The sequence below is a fragment of the Pyricularia grisea genome (assembly GCF_004355905.1).
Source record: "Pyricularia grisea strain NI907 chromosome Unknown Pyricularia_grisea_NI907_Scaffold_2, whole genome shotgun sequence".
Taxonomy (NCBI): Eukaryota; Fungi; Ascomycota; class Sordariomycetes; order Magnaporthales; family Pyriculariaceae; genus Pyricularia; species Pyricularia grisea.
Window position 1 is genome coordinate 358,216 of NW_022156717.1, and position 26,530 is coordinate 384,745.

Sequence of the window (26,530 nt, forward strand, 5' to 3'; positions counted from 1 at the left end):
AACAGTAATATTTGGAATTTGTTATATATATAACGCGATAAATTCAAATTTTAATTACGTCGCAACTCCTTTTTAAAATTTGCGCCCCGCCTCGTACAATTGTTTGGATCGTTTTGGCAGAATAATAAATTTAATGCGGTATTAATTCTTTTACCAAACTTCGAAAATTTATTTCGTATCCAAATTATATCACTAATATCCCCCGCCCCATATTTTATTTCGACCGATTCCAACCGTTTAAAACACCTTATTTAATTTTGGAAATTACCAAAAAACGTGTTAATTCGTATTTAACCAATAATTATAAAAACACGATTCGAAATTTTAAATTAAATAACCAATATTTCCTACCTGCCTATTCCGGTAAATTGCGGCGCGGGCGAAAAATTTATCCATTTATATATATAACGAGGGAAATTTGCTTAAAACGTCCTTAGTTTTAAACCGTTAAATTTTTACCGAAATTTTACCGCTAATTAATTAACGAGCATTTTTGCAAAATTGTTTGGCGGGTGGCCCTAATCGATAGGCAAATTACAGGAAAACAAAAAAAAAAAAAAAAATTTTTAATAATAATAAACAATAAAACCCGCATATACGCAATGGTAATAACCCGGCAAATGGCTGTTTTTACCTAATAATATGCCCCGAATTAAATATCGAAATCCATTATTTTAATATATAAACGTGCCTTTTACTTTATTTTTTTAAATTGTTGAAAAAATATTGTAAAAATTATTATAATATAAATTTTCAAATTCGGGTGGAGGGTTTAAACGCTGGATTTATACCGTAATATATAATTTTACAAATTGCCTTTTTATAATAAAAAATTAAATATTGGGTTTTTTTGGAAAATTAATGGACCAAAATAACAGAAAAGCAATGACGAATAATATCGTGCCACAAATATTACGTTAATAATATAAATACCAGTTTTTTTCTCCCGCCCCTGCTCCAATTTTCCATTTATTTTACCTTTTATAATTTCGTTCCCAACGGTTGGTATAAATATTTGAAAAAAAACTTATAAAATATATAATAATTTGCCTTCCCCCATTTTACGCGCTTTACGTAAGGGAAAATGGCGAACAGGCTCGTTAATTACGGGCCGAAAAAAACATTAGGCAAATCGAACGAATGCGATAATAATTCCAAAAATAATTAAATAATTAAACAATACTCCTTTACCACCATTTAAAATATAACCGACGCAGTAATTAATAATTTATCACTTTTATATTTTAACTATACCGGGACTTAAAAATTAAATTCGCAAAAGCAAATCGGCAATTATTTGTTGCAAAATAAAAAGCGGAAATTTGCATTTAATTCGAACGCGTCCTGCAGGATTTAAACCTGCGGCCTATTATTAATTTAATTACGGATAATACCGATTTTAAATATTTTATTTATTCAACCTTTTTTCGGAATGCCGATTATTTCGTTATCGTATACGGATGTGTAAATTTGTGCATTTTGGGGTAAATTAAACCACCCGTAAAATATTGTATAAAACCCGTTAACAATTCGCTTTATAACTTATTTATCCCGAATGCCGTTCACGTTATCGGAGCGAAATCCCTACGGTAATATGCCTATTAAAATGTAAAAACCACCCGGAAACGGATGGTATAATAAATATTAAAGTTTTTCGCAATACCGATTGCGGAATTTGTCTAAAATAAAAAACCCAAATACTGGTGATAAAATGCGATACGTATTAAATTGCTTTTTCGTATTTAACCCCGGCTAACAGTAAAAAGAATATATAATATGTTCCGCGTATACCGAAAAATGGTTTTTAAACGAGTCAAAATACCCGCTTTACCGCCAACCTTACGAATACCTAATTAAATTACGCAAAAAGCGTTTAGTGGGTAAATTAATTTTAAAACGGCGGTAAAAAATAGAATTTCGGCCGATTTATTATTGCGGTTAATTATAAACTTATTATGGCGGGTTTAACGTATATATTGGGCGGATATTACGGTTGGTATTTCCTTTATTTTTAAAGGTTATCCGGCTGTACGTATAGTCGTCGGTCGTCGTAATTTAAAAAAAAAAAAAAAAAAAAAAAAACTTTACAATGTTTTATATTTAAATAATAAATAGTAAAATTCAAAATTGGGTTAATACCAAAAAAAATTTCGAATAATATGGAAATAGGCGAATAAAAATTAAATTAGAGAAAAGCAGTGGAATAAAATTATAAAAACTGCGGTATTATCGTTTAATACCAATATAGGCCGAAAGCCTAATTTTCCGTTATAATATATAAAAATGCGTATTAAATTTAAAAAGCCAATAACCTATAATTATCTTTCCGTTTTTTCAAATTAAATTTGCCAGGTTTTTTTTAACAAAATGGCTTGTAACGTGCACATAAAATTTTTAACACCAAAAGGCGATAAAAATTTAAATTTTGTTTTTCCAAAAAAAAGGTTTTTAAAATATAGTTTCGACGAGTGACCGCAGGTGCCGTTTTCGATTTTTAAACTACCGTTTACCGGATTTAGGGCGGCGAAATTATTTGCAAAAAAATAATCCAAAACAATTTGCAAATTCCGGCCCCAATTATAAAGAATGCCGAAAATTAAAACCGCGGCAATAAATTCCGATTATTGGTCGTGGAGCTTTAATAGGCCATTAATATCGTGCATATTGGCTGTTATTTTAAATAAAGGATTAATATTTGGGGATTTTTTAAATAAATCGGACGATAAAAAAACCTTTTTAAAACCAAATTTCTGGGCCTTTTTTTTAATTATATTTTCGCAATTTAATGTTAACACCCATTAATCGTGGTATTAAGGGACGAGCATTTTAAAATTTATAACCGCCTCGAATAAAACGTATTGGGGTGCCAAACGGTCGAACCCAATGGGGGTATTATTATAAGGTAATATAATAAAATTCGACTCGCCGATTATAGTCGTTATCGGTAAAAACCAGGCAAAAACGGGTAAATATCCGTAAAAGAATTATAAAAAAATGTCCCATTATATAAATAATAAAAAAACGCCGTTTAATCTATTTATAAAGGAAATAAAAATAGCCGGGCGTAACCACAATACTTTTTCGCCCATATCGGTTTCGAGGTTTCCCATTAAATAAAATCCCGGTATAATATTTATTAAAATATTTAAATAATTTACCAGGGTTATTTTTTACGTATCGTTAAATATAAATTCCAAAAATATAAGGCCGGGATAAATATTTGGTTTATTCGCCGAATCCCGATATATTTCCGCGATTTGCTTAATGGAATTACCGCATAAATATTATTTATTTAAACGTTAAAAAATGGTATTCGAATTAGCGGCCGCCACAGCTGCGTTTTTTATATTTTCGCAAATTTACCAAACACTGCATTTAGGCCTGGGTTATGGCTTATTTGGAAAAATCCCGACTCCATTATGGACCTTGGAAATCGCGTTTTTTTTGGGTTGTTTTTTTTTTCCAACTGGTTTGCAAATTTTTGTTTTTTTATCATTATTTCCGTTATATATATGCTGCGCAGCTTTTAAATAAATATAAAAAATATATATAAAATTGTTAATTATTAATTATACCTTGCGCGATTTTTTGCATTCTGGTATATTTGGGCCGGAATAGAATTTTTCTGGATTTATTAAAACGGTAAATTGTAATTAAAAAGTATATAACCCTTTATAATTAAAACCGTATTTGTTTAAAAAATTCCAATTACGTGTTTTATAATTCGACGCAAATAAGTTTCGTTCCTCGGTCCAATTCGAAAAAAATAACGTGGGGATAATAACGTGCCGTTTACGAAATCGTTGCTATTTTTTCGGGCGTGCCGGATTTATTTTAAAAGGCACCGCCTGGGGCGGTTATACCAAACAGGTTTTTTGCGTTTGGGAAAATTTTCGAAAAATTTAAACTTCTGTAAACCTTATCGTCGGAAACGCCGAAACAATCAACCTTTTTTTATAAATTAATTTAATAATCCGTTAACGGGGTTTATTTATTGGAAAAGGTCGGTATAATTTATTAATTTATTATTATTTTTAACGAAAATATTTTGAAAAAAACGAAAAATATGGTAAAGCAGATTTTACGGCATTTTTAATTTGCAAAAGGTTTTACCATATCCCTTTAAATTGGGCGCAATGGGCAGAGGTGAATATTACGGTGAACACCGAATTAATATATTATATATTATTACGGTTAAAATATAATAACGTCCTTTTAAAACGGAAGGGCAAACTGGTCCATATATATAATAATTTTATTTATATTAACGTAAATTTTAGCCTGTCTATCGTATTTAAAAAGTGGAAAAAAATACAAATACCCTATTCGGTGTGGTGGCTAAAAAAATAAATATTACTCCCACGCAAAACGTAATTAAATTTTATATTATAAAAGGGTAATAAATAACGAAAAGCTATATTAATATTTTAAACCAGCAGGCTGTAAATGCTGCGGCGTGTAAATACCGTATACTCCCAAAACGTTCGTTATCCAGTTTAATAAAATCGGAATATTACGTTTTATGGAATAATTATATATAAAAACCCACCCGTATCGCGTTGCCCCATTACGGTAATAATAAATTTGTTTATTAGGGTAATAAGCAAATATTTATTAAATTTAATAGGAAATATTATTTTTAACGTGGATTTCGGAGTGTTATTTAATAATAAAATTGACCCAAACGCCGAAATTATTTATTATTTATATTAAAAAATCCTCTACCCTCCTTCCCAAAAACATGCTTTTTTTTTCCTTTTTACCCTTTAAAATTTGCTTATTTTATTTTTCTCGTACGGCCGCAAAGTTTAAAAACCCTTTGCCACGAATAGCCGTTGCGTTTTTTTTTATACTCGATCGTTAAATATCATGTTTTAATCCTTTAAAAACACGCCTTTTGGTTTGGTATTTTTTAACACAAATACTAAATTAACTACCGACAATTTTGGAAATTTCACCATAAATCTTTCAAACTTTTACGATGGCTTACCTTCGTTTTTTATATAAAATTATTAATCACGGTTTTTATCTGTTAAACCGATTACCCACCTCCCCGGCGATTCCTTATCCGTTCCTTTTACCGATTTTAATCTGGTTAATTTGGATTCGGATCCGTATTTTTGGAAATTTTAATTTACGTTAACAAATTGGAACGAAATATACGCTATTAATATTAAATTATAATATATTAAATAATGGCTTTATAACTTTAAAATATTGGAGAACCCATTGGCGTCCTGCTCGCCAAATATTGCAAATAAAATGCCACCCACCTTTTTATTTTTAATTTACCGACCAAATATAACGCCTTCCAATTTACCGTCGAAAAACCAATTAATATAATTATTTAATATTCGAAAAATACCCGTAAAAATCGAACGTTTCCGCGGCAATAATTTTATCTACCGCCAAAAAATTCGCTTTTCGAAAGACCTTTATATCGAAAACGACCAAAAACGCAATATTGTACGATTTATCGATAAAAAACGGCGGAGCCCACGGGGTAACCGCCAATATAAAATTAATTTTCGCATAATATATATTTTATTTAATAAGGCCGGTAAATATAAAATAATTCGGTACGTTTGGAATTATTACGCACGTTTTTGGAAAACGGACGGCTTTTATAAACAAAAAAAGGTCCATTAGGAGTATTTTTTAATTTTTTGGAAATATTTTACCTTTTATATTCGAATAAACGGTGAGGAAATTCCGGTTTTTTAAACCGAAATACCGTATTAAGAAAGTTTTTAGGTTATAACGCCATTAATGGTAAATAATTCGAGGTTTTTAAAAACGATATAATAACCATAATTAACGCGGGCGGAATGGGTTAAGGCTTTATTCGAAATTAAAATCGTTATTTAAATGGAATAACACGCGAATGGTTTATAATATTAATTTAATCGGCAATATCTATTATTTACAAATAAATAATAATGGAAACGCAAATATTTTAATTAGCAGTAATAACGCACATATTTTCCGGATAAATTTACGAAATTAAATTATAATTAATCTACGAAAAGGACAAATATCCACCGATTAATTTGCATAAATTATATATATAAATCGCGGAGTTTTATATATATTATAACAATGCCTATTACCTCCCTAATTTTTAATTTTTACCTAAAAAAATAACCGTTTTAGGTTACCAGTTAAAAAAAGGTATTTGCTCGATTTTATTAATTTACAAAATTTTATACACGTTTAAAAAAGGGCCAAAGCCTTTTTAATGGAAAACGTAAACGGCGAACAAATTTAAAATCGTAAAATGGCGCTTTAATATTTTATATTATATTTTTGCCTCATCGCATTTTAGAACACCCCGAAACGGCTTTACCGAAATCCATATATAAATGCTTTTTATAATTATTATTTTTCGAACATCCAAAAAGGGGGGAAAACCAGAAAACCAATGTAAACATTATATTATCGATATATTAATTTGTTAAAAACACAATTAACGGCCGTAATAATCCTAAATACTGTTTAATTTGTCGCCGTTAATATTCGGTAATATCGACAATATTAATTTAAACAGCCAATTATTAAGCGATTTTGCTCCGTAAAACGCGGTATATAATTGTAAATAAACCGGTCGAAAGGCGTTTAACCCATACCAAAAATCCTTCGCTGTATATTTTGGATTGAAAATCCAATTTTTTAAAAAAAATGTTATTATTTCCGGTAAATGCCATATATTTTTTTACAGCAATACCTATTTTCTCGTCCACGCAAATTGTATTTTTATCAACGTCGTTACCGGTAAAATTTTTAATCGAAAATTTACGACAAATGGTAATCCGCCTTTTCCGTTAGCTAATTTTAAAATTAAAAATATCCGTAACGTTTAAAACGCCATATATTATACCAATACGTTTTCCCAAACTAATAAAATCCCCTGTTTAAATATATTATAACACGTAATTAAATAAAATATAAATATAAATTTCCAAAACCTAAAAATATTTAATTAACCAATTGCCAAAATTTCCGTTCGGTTATAATTACCCACCCGGTTTTTATTTTAATTTAATAACTTTTACATCCGGTCGGCGATATAAACCAAATAAATTTTAACTCCATTAACGGTAATAAATCTTTATATCGGATTCGAAAATTTACCTTTTAAACGGACCTGCCAAAAAAATGCGATCCTTTTTATTTTTATTTTGCAAAAACGATAATCTCGCAGCAACTGCGACACATATAATAACTGGCCAGCGATTCCAATACCAATAACAAAAAAAAACATTATATTATATAAATCGAATTTAAACTCCTTCCCGTATAACCCTTTTATTAAAATTGTCAAATATCCATTTATTCCCCGGTTTTTTAAATTGCACTCGACAAATAGCTTCGTAAAACCGGTGTATTTTTTAATGATGAAAACGGCGTAGTCGAATTCGCTTTCCCGATACCACCAAGCTACGTAAAAGGGATGCAGCTGTGAAAACGATGTGCGACTTACCCCAGGAACACAAAGATACACATATTGACCGGACATCACCGCGGTCGCCGAATTAAAATCCCATGCACTATAAAGGTCAAAACATATCAACGCCATCATAAAGGAGCCTGCATAACGAATGTATTTGCATAATCATACAAATTGGCTACTGACTGCGTGCGAAAAGCAGGAAAGTTTCAACGAAATCCAGACGAAGTTATGGAAGGGAACACATGCTCTTTGTTTCGGTATGGTAGCCAAGGAGCTCCCGCGGAAAACGCATTTAACATTATCACCCTGTCCTTTAGCACAGAAAAACAAGCAACCAAAGGCTGTTTTGATACGCTAGATCATCAGGAGCAGGCTACAAATCCTATTGTTAGCTGTCACCGGCTGCTTCCCAGGCCCACTCCCTCAATGGATAAGGCAGTCGGACGAAGTCGTATTGGGCACATTAATGAGGGCCGATGCAAATTTTATGTCGTCGAAATTCCTATATCTGAAAAACAAAAACTATCCTAAATTCAAAATTGCCCAGCTACGGCGACAGCCACAAATACTTTGCAAAGATCTGCAATACTCATTTAGTACCTTAACAGTTCATGGTCAATCCCAAAAAACCCCTTTGTGGATATTGCTAGCCGACCCTGTTTGCGTAAGCCGATGGAATAGGGACCGGCTGTAAATATGTGGTGACCGGGCTTCCCTGCCCATGTTCACCTTCCAAAAATCTGTCGTTATTGTGGTTGGGCTAATGTAAAAAATGCTGTAAATAATTGGATTGTGGTAAATTTCCAATAATCTGAATAAAATAAAATTCCATTCTAACTTTATCTCGCCGATCCATCGACTTTTGAAATCTGCGTAAAAAATAAAAGCGGTAGACAACGATTAAATACAAGCCAATGGTCAGAGCATCAACAACAATCTCGATAATGATGCAAATAACAGTCCAGTCCTGGGATTATAGTGAGGAATAAGTTAGACAAATGCACCTTTAAAAAGGGATTCTGTGCACAGTTACCTGCAATCTGCAAAACAGTGCATAATCGACACTTTCTTTAAACAGCTCCGAGCGACCGTTTTGTACACAGGACCATCCCCACAAATCCTGGTTATTACTGCTGTTTCGCTGATGCTGAAAGGAAACAGCGCTGGTGACCCAAAAAGCCATACCCAGACCAAATCCTCCGAAAGCTAGAATATTATGGTATATCCCAGTCTTTTCCGCTTTTTGGTGCCCTCCACGGCAGTAAGACCAGAAAGTCCAAACGCAAACCAGGACAGAAACACAGGAAACAAAAAGTATCAATATTTGTGGCCACGGGTTTATTATAGCAAACCAGGCAAATAATCCGTTCTGCCTCGGCAACGTCTTGGTCGCATTGAAAATTGTGAAAATTGTGGATATCATGGCTATAATAATCAAACTGCAACTGAACCCAACTCCTCGCAGCCCAAATTTGGCAATACGCACTTTTGTTTTTACTTTCTAGCAACGAACAGGTCAATCATTAGCTTCGGATCTGGACTGCCGGGTTACAGCAATATTAAATCCAAGCACGTACTAGATCCTTAGCCTGTAATTTATCCGTCGCAGCTTCTGCATCTTGCAAAAGCCTTTCTTCCCGGTGAAATGGTCTGCGCTCGTCATTAAATCCTGCTGCAAATCCTACATTCGTACAACTCGTCATTATATCTCGCTGCCGTCGGTCCCTATTACCGTCGATTAAGATCAGGTTGGTAAAAAAAAGTATTTAATTACTGTTGTGCGAATCGTAATCGCAAGCTCAAAAACCATTTTAACCAAGGGATATGCCTTAAGTTCACGCCCAGAAATGGGGCTTAGTGAATGGTCCAATTTCAGGACATACGTAACTTTTTGTATAGGGGTGCTACTTTTGGGGCGCTGCGGGATATTTACTCGTGGGTCAACTTTTCGACTTCAAAACTTCCTTCAATCCTGATTAAAGTCAAATAAATCTGCAAAAGCCTAAAATTAGCTCTGGTGTACAGCCATGGCTGGTATCTTAATTCCCATTTTCTGGTTCGGAAATAGAACAAAAACCGACATGGTGGCCTACAAATAAAAGGTAAAATGGGCTTCGCCAAATTTCGTAATTAACATTTTTAGTAATGGTGGTATAAAGGCGTAACTCATGTGGCTTGGTAAATTCCGATTACACCTAACAGGTTCCTTTGGAACAATTACAAACCGACCAAAAAACTGAAAAGCGCCAAAACAGGTACTTACGAATAATCCCACCTTATAAAACAATAAAATTATGAAGGAACGACGATGTATTATTCTGTTTAAGTCGCCAAACAACGCCAACCGTTGCCATTCCAGCCATCCCGAGAAATTTGTGCGACCCTCAATCCACCAACTTTCACAACTAATGTACGGGCGAACCCGTTAGCTTTCAAATCAGCCACACCCGCGGCGCAGAACCGAGCAATAATATCGTTGGCCGGCCTGGCGTGGTGTGGAGCGAATAGCCGACCTTTAAAGCACATAAATCCCACATCTTATCCTTTCGTGCCTGGTAAGAGGTCCAAACTTAGCGTTTTGGCCCCACTATTCTTTGGCTAACAATCCTGTAAATGTCAGGTATTTTCAAACATCCAACTAACTACGTATTCGAAAAATGGCAAACACCAGGATCGGTCTTCTTTTTGCTGGACCCAAGACTTCGGTTCTTATAACCAACTTTACAACGCTCGATCCTTGGTTTTCCTTACGACGGAATAGCATCTCGACGAATACCAATGGCGCCAAAATCCCACTCTTTCGAATCATATTACTAACATTTCTTCTTCCTGCCAATTACGGCAATTTTCGCGGCATAACCGTTCGATTTTTTGTTACTGTATATCACCAAGTTCATCACAATCCCGAGGCTCTGGTTCAAATTACCAAAATCACCATCATCGATATTGCGATAATTCAACCTTATCACAATAACAAAAAAAGGTCCAAAGCTGCGAATCCAGCACGCACGACACCTTATTGCCTAATGTTGCTTGCGACATAATTTCGTTTATATCACATTACCAGCATTTTTCCTCGTTATTTCGGTCGCATGCATGTGTCAAACTTGGCACCATATAGTCCATATACCTAAAATATTGGTTGGAGAGGTTGCGTTGCGACGTTCCAACATGCAACTGACGGTAAAATCCTGGAAACCATGTCCTATAGCATTAGAAATCAAATCGTCAAATCCTTAAATCTGCCTTACGAAATGCATTTACGGCCTGGCTATCTGTGGAACATTTCTAAATTAATGCTTATTTACGTCGCCGTAACACGGATCGCCGAAATGCCTGTGCTCATAATTCAGCACTTTGTCATGGGGAAACTACGGGATACAGTGCGCACTTTAAACATACAGGATTTATAATGCAGCCCTGGTTATCTGTAAGGGCTTAACTCGGCAAAACCATTTTCGGGTTGCAGATCGTCCCACAAACCCACATCGACCAATTCTTGTCGAACTATTCCTCACTTCCTCTCCATTTCTCCCTTAATCGCTATTTCTCGTCCTACCCCGGCTCCTGTTACTGGTCCCGCTTTTATATAGTATAACTGAATCCCCTATCCCCTTAAAAACCCAATAGGGGAACACCGCCTGGAAATGAAAAATCCACTGGGTGGGGTCGTATCCTCTCCGAAAACCATTACCAGCACCAACAACGCCAATAACGCCGATTCCAGGGACGCAATGCCCTAAAAAGCTGTACTGCGACTGTATACATCGTTGGGAAAACGTACCTCCAAAGGCCATTTTCGCGGCCCTTGAGCAGGAAATTTGTTGCCTATATCATACTCCCTTTGCCCATCGGATCACCATGGTAAACTGTAAAAAAAACAATCCAAAACTCAGTTTGGGTAAACTTGAATCAAATCTTTTTTTTTTTTTTTTGGCTCAAAGCTTTACAACTTGATGTCAATATTATTTAAATTCACTCTAAATTGTGCCAACACTCGGTTTTATACCGGCACTCAACTGACACAATACCCCTTTCCTACGGGCACGGATTTGATTGGCAAACATCTTATCACCATCCTAATACCAAACCATAAACATTAACACTAGTGTAGGCCACGCAGGCTTCGACAGCCCCAATAGCAGCGATTGCTACGCAGACGTACCATACAATCAAACCACGTCAATGCGGCGGCATTGCAACCCAAACCCCGACACACTTCTGGGCGTGCAATCGCGGAACCACCAACATCGCGTTCGTGTAAGACATCCGCAGCTTTATCCGCTTAATACCGGTTTATTCTAGCGTCGGGTTGCAAAAAACCCCGCTTCCCCATCCAATCCGAACAACCAAATCGCGCCAACCGCAACCACGCCAACTGCAACGAGGCCAGTTAAAAAACGTAATACGTGCAAAAAACCGCGACCGCGAACCAGGATATCAGACGAATTGAGGCGAAACATTTACTCTTTTCATCGCAAAAATAAAGGGTTAAATCAAACCAAAATAAGAGCTCATTTCAATAAGGACCGAAAGTAAATATTCGCAAAAGTTTTACTTGCCATCGAGCACCTTAACACAGTTTAAACTTAAACTACTCCTATTATTTACATGCTATTTTATCAAAATGCTGACGAAAAACTTGTCTATAGCACCATTTCCAAAATCCTATCTAGCAAAAAAAAATACCTAACGCCGGACGAATTGTGCGTGGCGAATATTGAGGACAGGCTACTTGCCTGGACCAAAAAATATCCGTCTTCTTCTATTAATCAAATTCGGGAACAAGTCGAGCGTCTTTACCAAAACACCCCAAAAATCTCGGCTCAACTTGCAAAAAAACTCCAGTCAGCGACCTCGTTAGAAACCTTTCAACGAGAGCATCATTTTAACGTCCTTTGTTTCCAAACCTCCGAGCCCTCTATCTTGCACTGCAACACATCGCCAGCGTCGCCGCAAAAATGTTTGCTTGAGTCTCCCTATACTGTGCCTTAAAACGGCAATGAGAATAACGGGGGCGACTGCTTTTCCGATTTTGCTGCTGGAAATGGTTCGTTAAAAAACGCAAACACCTTAATATTTGTGCGCTACTAACTTTATTAACCAGCTTCGTCGCTAATAAATACCCCAACAAACACCGCGTCGCTAATATCCTCACCTGCTCTTTCCGACGGCAAATTTGTATGTAACCAAAACCAATCATGGCCAACCAAAGCTTGTAACAACCAAGGGAAAAAGTACCATACGCCGGCTTTTTACCAGAGCAGCAGCCAGCCTTGTGGGGACAGAGAACTGAGGTCCAAATTCTGTCAGGCAGCAGCTTCATCAGCCCTGGAGCTTGCGCCCATCAACTCTTTTTCCGTACCTCCCATATTATCACAAACTTGCAACAACGACTACATTACACCTCAATCAACAGAATTTTTCTTTGGTAATGCTGGTTATAGTGAATTAGGACATGGTCGGCCGACAAAGGAGAACGCAAAATGTTGGAGCAACAATAATTATCGCACTTGGGTTGGGATCCCCAATCAGATAAATCCTCGGGCGATCCGGGTGCCTAACTTTTAAGGCTTCCATGGATCCACAAACCCCCTTTCTTTTGTGTTGGAACAAATTGCAAACAGCTTCCTTTTATACGTTGAAAATACACAGGGATCACTACAGTAATTCGTACTACTCGCTTATCGCGACCCTAAATCCCTATGCGTAGAAAAGGTCTATAAACACAAAAAAGCCGCAGGAACGATGTTAAATTGTCTCAATCATGGGGCAACATTAAAAGGCGAAATTGCCGATACACTTCTGAGGGGCACTTGGTTTGTTGGGTATTTTGGCAGCGGCTAAAATCCTTCGGGCGCGCGATTTTGTTTCGCGCCTATTGCCCCTCAATCTTTATTCTCCTCTTTCATCGTGGTTATATAGCTTCCCACTACCGCCAAAATATACATTTTAACAAACCTAAATCGTCTGTCCATACCTCGCTAAAATGCGCCAAATACACTATCGGCTGGATAATCGCTATAAAAACCGAGTTTAGCGCTTCCGCGACATTCTTCGACGAGGAACACGACAACGTCGACACAGTTGACAGTGACAAAAATATATACCTGTTCGGCTCAATCGGCACTCATAATATCGTAATGGCATCTCTGCCCAAAGGCCGCATAGGTACTAATCCCGCGGCGAGCGCAATCGGCGACATGGCCCGTAGCTTCCCGAACCTGCGTTTCGTTGTAATGGTCGGGATTGCCGGTGGAGCTCCAACCGCACACAATAACATCCGGCTTGGCGACGTTATTGTAGGCGTTCCCGGAAATAGGCAAGGCGGTGTTCGACACTGCGACTTTGGGGTCTCCAAACAGAACGCCGACTTTAAGGAGTACGGCCACTTGAATGGACCGCCAACAAAAATCCTTGGTGCAATCGCCCGCCTCCAGACCAAGCATACCAGGCGCGGTCACGATTTCGAGAAACGCATCGCCGCGAACCTAAACGAGAACTTTCGCATGAAAAGCAAGTATTCCCGCCCGAAGGCCGATGTGCTTTACGAGCCGGACTGCGAACATCCAACAGGCAAAAACATCAGTTTGTGCAGCATTACTTGTCCTCCGCAATCGATTTTGGAAAGGACTGAGCGCAACGAAGATGATCTTATTCAAGTTCACTACGGAGTTATCGCTTCGGGAAACCGAAAAATCGAGGACGCTCTCTATCGAAACAAATACGCGGAGGAAGCAAATATACAATGCTTTAAAATAAAGGCAACCGGCATTTTAAACCGTTTCCCATATTTGATAATCCGAGGCATTTGCGACTATGCCGACACTCATATCAATAAAAACTGGCAAAGGTTTGCCGCTATGGCTGCTGCAACGTATACATACGATTTTTTGAGCAGTATTCCACCCAAGGCTATAAAGGCGGAAAAGCAGCTAGTCGAGGTGATTAATAAACGTTAATGTTATACCCCCAAAGACGGGCATATCCAATCGGTTCCAGCCTTCAGCCTTACCAATAATTAATATAGAAAATTTCATTAACATATTAGCATTAAACACGTGAAAATTTTGGCTTTTAATTGCACAAAACGTCGAACGAACAGTACCCAAAATCGAAAAAATTAACCGCGATATCGCCTTCACGAAATTGCCAACCGCAAAAGGCGCTACGTTCGATGACCACGCGAACGAACACGACCCCGCCTGCCACCCAGACACCCGCGTGGACCTTCTCGACGACATTAACAAACGGATCCAAAACCCCGACGGGAAACACATCTTCTGGTTGCGCGGCATGGCCGGAACTGGCAAATCGACCATCTCTCGGACGGTAGCCAAAAAGGTATCCGAAACCAAAATGCCCATAGCCAGCTTTTTTTTCAAAAAGGGCGAAGGCGACCGCGGTAAAGCCGCCAGGTTTTTTACCACCATAGTCGACCAACTTGTCCGTCACCATTAGCTGCCGGACTTGGCATCCCATATCCACAGCGCAGTCGAAAGCAATCCAAACATCGCCGACAAAACTATGAAAAAACAGTTCGAAAAGCTCTTCTTAAAGCCGTTGAACAAATGTAACGGCGCCAATTCCCAGCCGCTCTTTGTGGTGGTGGATGCCCTTAACGAACGTAATCGAAAAAAAAATGTAACTACTCTTATTCGTCTTTTTCCCAAAGCTGAAAAAACTAAGTCTTACCATCTCCGGTTCTTCGTTACCAGCAGACCCAAGATGCCTATCCGCCTTGGTTTTAAAAATATTGCCGACAAATATAAAAACTTGGCTCTCCACGAAATTCCTAAGTCCGATATAATAAAGGACATTTTTACATTTCTACGTTTTAAATTGGACCGCATTCGGCTAAATTTTAACAAAACTGTACCGGGATCAGGGTTACCGCCCGATTGGCCCCCACTCGCGAGTTTTAAAGATTTTGTCGATATGGCTGTACCGTTGTTCATTTTCGCATCGACGGCTTGCCGTTTCATTGCTAATAGCGAATTTGGCAATCCTTGGGAGCAGTTAAATAAAATTATTGAATATAAAGGAAAAGGCCAGCGGTCTCGGCTTTACGCGACATATCTCCTAATCCTAAACCAGCTTTTTCTAAAACGTACGAATTTAGGGTTGGTAAAACGCACGAAAAAAAAACAAGCCGAAATAATTGAATGGTTCCGCGATATTGTCGGAACCATCGTACTTTTTGCCAACCCTCTCCCTTCCGCATTATTGGCATACGTTCTCGACCGAACAAAGCTCGACGTCAACTCGAAACTACGCAGGCTGCACTTTATTTTCAACATTTCGGATAATCCCCTCGCCCCCGTCAAATTGCTCCACCTGTTTTTTCGCGATTTCCTCGTCGACAACGAGAATCGCGATGGGAACCTCTTTTGGATCGACGCTCAAAAAACCCACAAACAGCTGGCGGGGCGCTGCTTTAAACTATTGTCAATTGGCGATAACCTTAAAAAAGACGTCTGCAATCTACGTAGGCCTGGAATATCCAGATCCGAAATCAGTGAACAAATTATTAATACCGCCCTGCCACCGGACGTTAAATATGCCTGTCGTTATTGGGTATATTATTGGAACGGGAGTAAATTGGGGATTCGAAACGACGATATTGTCCACCGGTTTTTGTCGAAACATTTGCTTTACTGGCTCGAAATATTGGGCATTATAGGGCGGATCCGGGAGAGTATTAATATGGTAGACGAACTGCTAAATTTGTTTAATATACGTGCTTTGCTCTTTTTTTATTAATGTCGGAATATGCTGATTTTGTTTAAAGCCGGAAAATAGCGGTATAATATCGTTGCTACTTTTTAATATGCGGCGTTTTTTTCTGGATTATTGCTCGACGATCGAAACATCGCCTTTTTAAATTTATTATTTAACTATCGTATTCGCGCCGGAAGAAAGCGGCGTCCGAAAAATATAAGATATATAGCAGCGAGTTTCCGGCTTGGCTGCTACAGGGGCCACGGGTGGATTAAAAGTGGATACGTGTCTACAAACGCTCGAAGGGCATAGCAAATCGGTTAATTTAATAACATTTTCGGCCGACGGCCACGAATTGGCGTCGGCCTCCCACGACGGCACCGTCAAGCTTTGGGATCCGGCAACAGGCGCCTGCACTGCAACGCTCAAGGGTTATACTAAAACTTTATCATTTAATGCTACAGCTTTATACCTCCAAACGGATTTTGGTGCTATATTACTTACTAAACATCCGGGTCCTACTGTAGCTACGCTTTAAACTAATTCACAGTGCCATAAAGTTAAAGGTATTGGCTGCAGTGACAGCTGGATCACTTCCAATGGACAAAACTTCCTGTACCTACCTCCCAAATACCGACCGAGCCATTTAACAACGGCAGGATCAGTGGTAGCTTTGGGCTCCGGCTCAGGGCGAATAATCTTCTGTCGAATCTGTCGAATGACACTAAACGGGTTTTTCCTAAAATAAAATAAAAACGGGTTTTTAATAATTGTTGGGGAAGCTGTAATTAGGAATACTACTTTCTTTAATTCACTGGACCCATCAAAGGTTTCAAGGATACCAGGTAAATTTATAAATTTTACTGCGCTTTTATGCCGTAATATGCTAGCTATGTCGGCGTTATCCGTCACACCCAGAAGCCGCTTAGCTGTTAATTAGTTTAAAATTCGCCACCTTGTGATTTGCCACAGGTATCCAATAAAAACTGCCACCAAAACATCCTCCAACATTCATCCATTTTCCAACACATTTCACGGCTTGAAAAAAGGTTTAAATAAAATTGTTTTTTCCCTCCCTTTGCAAATAATCCCGCTAAATTATCTGCTTTTAACCGCAAAACCTAATACGAAACTGGCCTACTTTGGCGTTTCCCGAGCCTGGGTCTATTCGTGATTGTCCGTGGGTACTTATCAGGTACGAGCGGGGTCTACCAAGCCATATGAGTTACGGGTCCACGCCACCACTACTAAAAATGTTAACTACGGAACTTGGCGAAGCCCGTTTCGCCTTCCACTGTGATGCAAATACTTGGGGCTGTACGTTGTGGGCCCCTCAAAGAGGGGGTTAATATATTATGATTTTTGACGAAATCGTGAGCTAAACTTTTTTTTTTTTTTTTTTGGAAATTTAACACCATTTTTTATTAGTTTATTATTTTATCTTTTTGAATAAATTATTTAATTTTCAAACAATCTATATGGAAATTTAGGCTTTTTAATATTTAATGGCCAAAATACAATATTCTTTTAATCTGGGCTAAAAATTTTATATATTTCACCAATTTGACAGCTATATTAATTCTGTATTTGCTTTTAATATTCTTATTTATACTTTTAACAAGGTGTTAAATATATTACAGTTTGGAGCATAACCATCTTCCTCTCGACAACATACATCGTGTTTCAATTCTTGCCCCATACGGTATTAATAACGGTTGCATCCAGCACTGTATACTTAATTGTGCTAATTAAGCGATTTAAAGGACAATGGGGCGCGCCAATGGGGTTATTTTCCATGGCTATTACGTTGTACACTAAATTTAATCGTGAACGAACCGGAATTACCAACCACGTATTTAATCGGACTTAGCTGACTAATCGGGCACCTAAAATAATCCAAAAAAGTGGTAACATTTAAAATTAAATTTACAGCAAACGTTAAATATCGAAAAATTCACGTTTTTAAATATTTCCGCTGGCACGCCATATAAAAATATAGTAAATCAGATAATAAAATTCCACCACATCACTTTATAATAGCTACGATTTAAGTTACGCGACCCGATCGACAACCTAAAAATATTGTCGAACCTCAAACTGCAAAGCACGTTGGTCGGTACTCGATAGGGAGCCAAAGGATTTTTGCATCCCCTAACATAACCCAAATCCTTTCGGGATTTAGGCCAATGTTACAAAAAATTGGAAATAAGGGTATTTCATCGGGTGGCGGTAGCGGTCCATTTGACAAAAAGTTCGTAAACAGGTCCACAGCTCCAAAATCGGTAAGCAGTAGCGTACTGGATAACGAGTGGAAAGCGAAAGTTTTAACGATACCCAACGGGAGTGTTTAAAGATGCGCCCCCGTTACCGCGTCCCAAAGCCGCACCGTTTTGTCGGTTAACGCCGACGCTACCACCTGGCCGTCCGGCGAAAAGGCCACTGCGTTAACCGTAATATCGTGGCCCTTAAGTGTTTGGCGATGCGCCCCCGTTACCGCGTCCCAGAGCCGCACCGTTTTGTCGGTTGACGCCGACGCTACCACCTGGCCGTCCGGCGAAAAGGCCACTGCGGTAACCCTATTATCGTGGCCCTCAAGTGTTTGGCGATGCGCCCCCGTTACCGCGTCCCAAAGCCGCACCGTTTTATCCCCTGACGCCGACGCTACCATTTGGCCGTCCGGCGAAAAGGCCACTGCGTTTACCGGGTCGTCGTGGCCCTCGAATGTTTGGCGATACGCATCCCAATCCGGCTTTATCCCTTAAATACGGAGATCCCGCAATCCTTGGTCCCAAAACCTTTGCCGCACTTTGCTTATAATAGGGGAAAACAATATTAACGCCTCATAGATTTGAAAAGGTGTCTATTCGATTATAGATCCAAAAGCTGCAATAACCTTGCTTGCATCCTTTATAAACTCGCTCAGTTCCCCAGGTGCGTTTGGAGCCTGATATGGAAAGGGTTAGCTCAAGCGTAGTAGAAGAGACAACCTCACTAACCTGGCGCATAGCAAAAAGCTGCTTCATCGCAGCGGCACCATCCGAAACTTTACCCAAAATTGCCAAAACTTTTAACCAATTAAAAAGATAATTGCAAAGAAACACGTAAACGTCATCTCCTACAGGCCCTTCACTTTGCTGTAAATGGTAAATCCAGTAGACGCAGGCATATTGGAAATTAGCGGGGATATGTGTATCCATCATTTGCTTGTCGATCTTATCTCTGAGCCCGTCTGGTTTTCGAATATCGCAGATATCCCGTTTGAACCCCGCCTTTATACGTTTGATACATCGTGCCGCGAGCTTACCGTGTGTTTCTGCAACGTCTATATAATGCTTGCTTATCCCGCTATCCTTGGAACTGAGGAGAAAGTCGCTAAACGATTTATGTAACAGTCGAATAGGACGGTAAGGCTCGGGAGGGATCTCTAGCACTGCATGCAACTTTGGAAGCCACCAATTCACATCATCCACATCCAAGCCGAGAAGCACAGTAAGAAATGTGGCAGGCAAAGGAGTCGCGAGAAGAACAATAGCCCCTAGGAACTGCAGCTGCTGGCCAGATTCTGCTTCTTCGTTGCCGAGGAACACCTAATTAAGAACAGGATCGTAGATTTGATGCAGTTGAGATTTGCCGTTTTCGCATTGCTTTAGCCACGATTTCAGTTGCTTTTTCGGGTTGCATGGTCGCTTTTCATTATAGACGAACCGGCAAAGAGTTGCAGCATAGATGAAAAGGGGTTCGGGGGTTGTGGCCAGTTAAACCATGCGATCCAAATCGTTAACAGTAGGCCACGGATTTTAATCCACGTTGCAGTCTCTTTTAATTTGTGCGAATTTAATCTTCAAAAAAATCTGTATATCATTCTTAATATTTTCAGAAAATACTCGGTATAGCTCTAAACTGTAAACAGCCTTCTTTTAAGCAAGAAGCCTGAACGCATTTGCGATTTTCGGGGCGGACCTGCTTGTGCATAAAATACGCAATCGTACTGTGAGGATATTGCGAAGCTTGGATAATAGGCTAAGAACCAGCGGGAGGTGTTCGGGTTACTCGCATTCGTCCAAAGCATCGATAATAATTATCCAAGATCCGTGGTTCGCGTCAATTCGAGGTAAATCACCCAAAGGGAGCCACAACAGCTTCTCGAACTGGATGGCAAAGCCCTTCTTTTCCACCGCGTCTCTGTCAAAACCGCCAACGGATTTCTGAAAACAGCTTTTGAAATGAGGAATTATTTCGGCAAACTGCGCAGCGAGTGTGGAAAACAGACGCGTCGTGTCATTGCGGCCCCGTTCTCCTTTTTTGAAGAAGTAGCCAGCAACAAGTCGTTTCTCGTTGAAGAACGTGTCAGCCACAGTGCGTGCGATGGTCGATTTTCCGGTCCCTGCAGGGCCAGCTAGCCAAAATAAAGGCTCAGCACATTCGTCTGCCCAGTTATATATGGTTTCTCGAACACGAAACCGAGTTTGACTTTCACATCTCGGGCTTTCTTGAATATCGGTGCTGTCGTAACGTGCTTAAAAAATAATAGGAAGGTCCACGGGGCGATCTTTAATAATCTCGCTAATAGTCGTCAATAAAGGTTTACGGTTAAGCAAACTACTACGAACTTCTGCAGCTAAAGCTCTGCGAATTGCTAAACAGCAATATCCCGTTAATGTATGGAAACGTGTAATTGTTCCTCGGCGACTAATAGCACAAATACTGGTTAACGTAATATTCTTACACCACTATTGATAATTTACAAAGTGCTACAACCACAGTACGCAATGTTCCGTTTCCCAAGTTGCCTAAAAGAATTTACTCACTAGGGATTAATTGTCGAACAAGCTTCTCCTCGAGGACCTTTTCTCGAGGTATGACAGAAAAAAGCTCTTTTGCGCATGCTGCCGCAATTGCTGCTGCATACGGTTGCCAACGCTTGTTCTTGTGCGCATCCGCATAATCGCAAATCCCACGGACGACAATACATGGAAAGCTGTTCATAAGGCCGGCCGCTTCCATCTCAAAACATAATACACCACCTAATTCCCGGCTGTATCTATCGCGCGTTAATCCATCCTTCATCACCTGGTTACCAGATGCAATCGTGCCAAAAAATAACCGTGGATCTGTCGTTGTACGCGTTTCCCTATCAACCATATCCTCCGGCCGGCATTTCACACACGTAGCTCCGGCCTTATGCTGTAATAATGCTTCATAAAACATATCATTTTCAGGACCTGGGGATGCGAACTTTGGCTGGCTAAAAAGCTTCGATAGATGCCCAACGACTTGCGTCCTGTCCCGGAAGTCATTGGCACGAAGCTTAGCCAAGGCGTTGAAAAGAATCCTCGGCGGCGCGTTAAGGCTGCCGGTACGAGCGACACGGCCGTTAGCTCCAGTTTTTCCAAAATCGTATTAAACCACTCCACCATAATAATCTGCAGCCTGGCTGATTACGACGTCGCCGAGCCGAATATCAATATCCGCATCGAGGTTCGGGACTCCACCACCGATGCCGACCAAAACGCCGAATCGCAACGAGGGGAAGCTGGCGTTCATATGGCTGGCAATAACAACTACTTGGTTCGTACCCATCTGACCGGCTGGCAGGTAAGCAGCCACGACGTTATGGTTTCCGATGCGGCCGAAAAAGTAGATATTAAAGTCGGTCGGGTTGCAGGGTAGGTCGGCAAACTCCTCGTCCATCATCTCGGCCGCGGCTGCCAGCTCGATGGGCAGAACACAGATCCAACCAACTGTGAAGTTTTCCGGTACAATTGTAGGCTCGCTTTCGGAGGCATTTTCTTCGCGGTACCGCTTGGATGGTGGCATTATTTGTGAAAACGGCACAATGGAAAGCGCTGTTAAACTCGTACTTCCTGGCGTCGTAAGGACAGACAAAACTGTAAAGATTACCCTTGGATCAGGGCTCAAGGTTCAGTCGGGGAAAGGTGACGGGTTCTGAAACGCATCGGCTACCGAAAAACTGGCTTCGGGTGTTATGGATGTCGGGTCGGATCGATCGATTGTCGCTTGCGCTTTACTTATCGGGTTTATTACTCCAATAACGGGAAAAGTGTTTCAAACAACGGAAAAATCCTCGAAATTCCCAAGATTTGCGCAGTATCATCATTAGCAAAATAAAATAACCCACGTAAACGCTGATATTATTTTCCGCCAAATTGATAATACCTTATCGTAAGGGGTTGGTAAGGCTGTAATCATGCAGGCAGGCAACGGTTGGTCCAATCGCACAGCGAGGACTGCCTAACGCGTATGTTTGGCAAAGCCATGGCTAAGAATTTGTGCTTACAAAGTCTGTTTGGATACCCTTTTCCAAAAATCGAAGTACGATCGTCAACAAAAGCTAGGAACCCATCCTAGGTAGACGAAGGTCGTCGAGAAGGTAGGTCACGCTGCTCGAATGGCCGTAATGGCTGGCCATAACACTACTGGGTGGAGCGCGTTTGGAAACAGCGGAAGGGCGGTAACGTTTCGGAACAACGTTGTACCGCGTTTTGTGCACCTCGTTGCAAATTCTGCATCGCCCATTTAGCGCCGCCTGCATCCCATTTGGGGGCACAACACGTGATACCGCCATGGATGATGCAATGCCCACTTTATTACTGACAAAGGCTGCCTACGTCGACAGGAAACGTTCCTCTGCAAATCGGGATAAGTAGTCTGCTAACCCACTCGCATTGTTACGGTGGATCTTCGGTTAAACAGCCAAATGGAACACTCACAGCTACATCGAGGGACTTTAACAGATGTTTAATTAAAGCCAAAGCTGGACCTTCCTTCTTCCTGTCACGTACACTCAAATAGCCTTAGGCCATCTCCACATTTTAAAGACTAAATGTATAAATTGAAAGCGGAAGATAGATTTGCTCCAAACTATATATTTAAAATACCTATCAAATTGTTACGATCAAGTTATCGGGGTAACCTGTTCCTATGGTAAAATACAGTGGGTTAAAGCAACTGAACGTCTGACTGGGTAACTGGGTATTCTCAAATGACGGGGGTGAAGTTATGATCGGTGTTAAGTTAATATTGAGTTCAACTAGAGTTTGATTGCTGCTAAGCAATCCTAAAATCGAATTTATCCACATTGTAATAAGCGTGTCTTATATAAACTGTGTACCAGATGTGATCGTTATGATTATTTCGCGATTCCAATAATCCCTTTTATTTAGATATGCTTGATCACCTACTGATCCATAGTGATCGCTTCCTCTTGGCGTCACGTGGGGGTCACGTGACTTGCTGCTTCGGTAATCCTAGTCCTGCCGGTCGGTATTTCCTTTAACGAGGGGGTATAGCCCCACCTGGTCTCTCTGGTGCCGGCCCAAACCTCAGGTCGTAACACAAATTTAATTCAGATTAGCTTAGAAATTAAAAAAAGTTTTTTAGTCTTTACAAAGGTATTCGGGCTTATATAATATTTTATGCAAGGTTTGAAATTGGATTTAATTGCGGTACGGTATTTTTTAACAGGGTTTTTAATTAGCGACCGTGGCTCACGATTTCCTTAATCTTAAGGCTCATCCCTAAAGCCCAAAGCTCCATTAATTGGGCGTGGTTCAATTGTGGTTTTGGTTTGTACCTGTGGGTCCACCCAAAGACCACTCTGGTCCAAAAGCGCGATCTTTTTGGCCAGTTTGATTGGTCGAACAGCCATGTGGCTAAAAGGTACATAGAGCGCTCGGTCCGCCTCCGCGAAGCAGGGGTGGTCTAGTCTAAGCGTCGAAAAAACGATTTTGTCAAAAATCGTAATGTTGCAACCCCCTCTTTAAGGGGGCCCACAACGTGCAACCCCCAAATAACTCATTTTTAATTCTTGACTTGCAGAAGAACACGGACATTATTTGCTTTCCCCACCTTTTTATAGCCTATATCATCTACTCCGCACTTTTNGTCATTATAGACGAACCGGCAAAGAGTTGCAGCATAGATGAAAAGGGGTTCGGGGGTTGTGGCCAGTTAAACCATGCGATCCAAATCGTTAACAGTAGGCCACGGATTTTAATCCACGTTGCAGTCTCTTTTAATTTGTGCGAATTTAATCTTCAAAAAAATCTGTATATCATTCTTAATATTTTCAGAAAATACTCGGTATAGCTCTAAACTGTAAACAGCCTTCTTTTAAGCAAGAAGCCTGAACGCATTTGCGATTTTCGGGGCGGACCTGCTTGTGCATAAAATACGCAATCGTACTGTGAGGATATTGCGAAGCTTGGATAATAGGCTAAGAACCAGCGGGAGGTGTTCGGGTTACTCGCATTCGTCCAAAGCATCGATAATAATTATCCAAGATCCGTGGTTCGCGTCAATTCGAGGTAAATCACCCAAAGGGAGCCACAACAGCTTCTCGAACTGGATGGCAAAGCCCTTCTTTTCCACCGCGTCTCTGTCAAAACCGCCAACGGATTTCTGAAAACAGCTTTTGAAATGAGGAATTATTTCGGCAAACTGCGCAGCGAGTGTGGAAAACAGACGCGTCGTGTCATTGCGGCCCCGTTCTCCTTTTTTGAAGAAGTAGCCAGCAACAAGTCGTTTCTCGTTGAAGAACGTGTCAGCCACAGTGCGTGCGATGGTCGATTTTCCGGTCCCTGCAGGGCCAGCTAGCCAAAATAAAGGCTCAGCACATTCGTCTGCCCAGTTATATATGGTTTCTCGAACACGAAACCGAGTTTGACTTTCACATCTCGGGCTTTCTTGAATATCGGTGCTGTCGTAACGTGCTTAAAAAATAATAGGAAGGTCCACGGGGCGATCTTTAATAATCTCGCTAATAGTCGTCAATAAAGGTTTACGGTTAAGCAAACTACTACGAACTTCTGCAGCTAAAGCTCTGCGAATTGCTAAACAGCAATATCCCGTTAATGTATGGAAACGTGTAATTGTTCCTCGGCGACTAATAGCACAAATACTGGTTAACGTAATATTCTTACACCACTATTGATAATTTACAAAGTGCTACAACCACAGTACGCAATGTTCCGTTTCCCAAGTTGCCTAAAAGAATTTACTCACTAGGGATTAATTGTCGAACAAGCTTCTCCTCGAGGACCTTTTCTCGAGGTATGACAGAAAAAAGCTCTTTTGCGCATGCTGCCGCAATTGCTGCTGCATACGGTTGCCAACGCTTGTTCTTGTGCGCATCCGCATAATCGCAAATCCCACGGACGACAATACATGGAAAGCTGTTCATAAGGCCGGCCGCTTCCATCTCAAAACATAATACACCACCTAATTCCCGGCTGTATCTATCGCGCGTTAATCCATCCTTCATCACCTGGTTACCAGATGCAATCGTGCCAAAAAATAACCGTGGATCTGTCGTTGTACGCGTTTCCCTATCAACCATATCCTCCGGCCGGCATTTCACACACGTAGCTCCGGCCTTATGCTGTAATAATGCTTCATAAAACATATCATTTTCAGGACCTGGGGATGCGAACTTTGGCTGGCTAAAAAGCTTCGATAGATGCCCAACGACTTGCGTCCTGTCCCGGAAGTCATTGGCACGAAGCTTAGCCAAGGCGTTGAAAAGAATCCTCGGCGGCGCGTTAAGGCTGCCGGTACGAGCGACACGGCCGTTAGCTCCAGTTTTTCCAAAATCGTATTAAACCACTCCACCATAATAATCTGCAGCCTGGCTGATTACGACGTCGCCGAGCCGAATATCAATATCCGCATCGAGGTTCGGGACTCCACCACCGATGCCGACCAAAACGCCGAATCGCAACGAGGGGAAGCTGGCGTTCATATGGCTGGCAATAACAACTACTTGGTTCGTACCCATCTGACCGGCTGGCAGGTAAGCAGCCACGACGTTATGGTTTCCGATGCGGCCGAAAAAGTAGATATTAAAGTCGGTCGGGTTGCAGGGTAGGTCGGCAAACTCCTCGTCCATCATCTCGGCCGCGGCTGCCAGCTCGATGGGCAGAACACAGATCCAACCAACTGTGAAGTTTTCCGGTACAATTGTAGGCTCGCTTTCGGAGGCATTTTCTTCGCGGTACCGCTTGGATGGTGGCATTATTTGTGAAAACGGCACAATGGAAAGCGCTGTTAAACTCGTACTTCCTGGCGTCGTAAGGACAGACAAAACTGTAAAGATTACCCTTGGATCAGGGCTCAAGGTTCAGTCGGGGAAAGGTGACGGGTTCTGAAACGCATCGGCTACCGAAAAACTGGCTTCGGGTGTTATGGATGTCGGGTCGGATCGATCGATTGTCGCTTGCGCTTTACTTATCGGGTTTATTACTCCAATAACGGGAAAAGTGTTTCAAACAACGGAAAAATCCTCGAAATTCCCAAGATTTGCGCAGTATCATCATTAGCAAAATAAAATAACCCACGTAA

The 26,530-nt window shown here is 40.3% G+C and overlaps 5 protein-coding genes across 5 annotated transcripts; 2 read left to right on the forward strand and 3 right to left on the reverse strand.

Annotated features, from left to right (window-relative positions):
* Positions 1-7,108: 7,108 nt before the first annotated feature.
* PgNI_02688 (uncharacterized protein) lies at positions 7,109-9,153 on the reverse strand (the record flags this gene model as incomplete). Its single annotated transcript, XM_031122749.1, has 5 exons — positions 7,109-7,456; positions 8,136-8,210; positions 8,289-8,417; positions 8,484-8,951; positions 9,028-9,153. The coding sequence occupies 5 exons, from the start codon at positions 9,151-9,153 to the stop codon at positions 7,109-7,111; spliced, it is 1,146 nt and encodes a 381-aa protein (XP_030984472.1).
* A 2,411-nt stretch (positions 9,154-11,564) lies between these two features.
* PgNI_02689 (uncharacterized protein) lies at positions 11,565-12,445 on the forward strand (the record flags this gene model as incomplete). The annotated part of the gene is made up of 2 exons (XM_031122750.1): positions 11,565-11,710; positions 12,103-12,445. Coding segments are annotated over 2 exons (489 nt in total), but the record flags the coding sequence as incomplete, so codon positions are not given.
* Positions 12,446-12,452: 7 nt separating this feature from the next.
* PgNI_02690 (uncharacterized protein) lies at positions 12,453-16,919 on the forward strand (the record flags this gene model as incomplete). The annotated part of the gene is given in 7 exon segments (XM_031122751.1): positions 12,453-12,504; positions 12,558-12,811; positions 13,486-14,407; positions 14,556-14,896; positions 14,912-16,159; positions 16,404-16,694; positions 16,722-16,919. The coding sequence occupies 7 exon segments, from the start codon at positions 12,453-12,455 to the stop codon at positions 16,917-16,919; spliced, it is 3,306 nt and encodes a 1,101-aa protein (XP_030985726.1).
* Positions 16,920-20,217: 3,298 nt separating this feature from the next.
* On the reverse strand, positions 20,218-21,865 carry PgNI_02692 (uncharacterized protein; the record flags this gene model as incomplete). Its single annotated transcript, XM_031122752.1, has 3 exons — positions 20,218-20,687; positions 20,980-21,549; positions 21,586-21,865. 3 exons carry the CDS (start codon positions 21,863-21,865, stop codon positions 20,218-20,220), a joined length of 1,320 nt encoding a protein of 439 aa, XP_030985727.1.
* Positions 21,866-24,433: 2,568 nt separating this feature from the next.
* Positions 24,434-26,160, reverse strand: PgNI_02693 (uncharacterized protein; the record flags this gene model as incomplete). The annotated part of the gene is made up of 3 exons (XM_031122753.1): positions 25,802-26,160; positions 25,196-25,765; positions 24,434-24,903 (listed from the first exon to the last, which is right to left on the reverse strand). The coding sequence occupies exons 1-3, from the start codon at positions 26,079-26,081 to the stop codon at positions 24,434-24,436; spliced, it is 1,320 nt and encodes a 439-aa protein (XP_030985728.1). The 5' UTR covers positions 26,082-26,160.
* Positions 26,161-26,530: the final 370 nt, after the last annotated feature.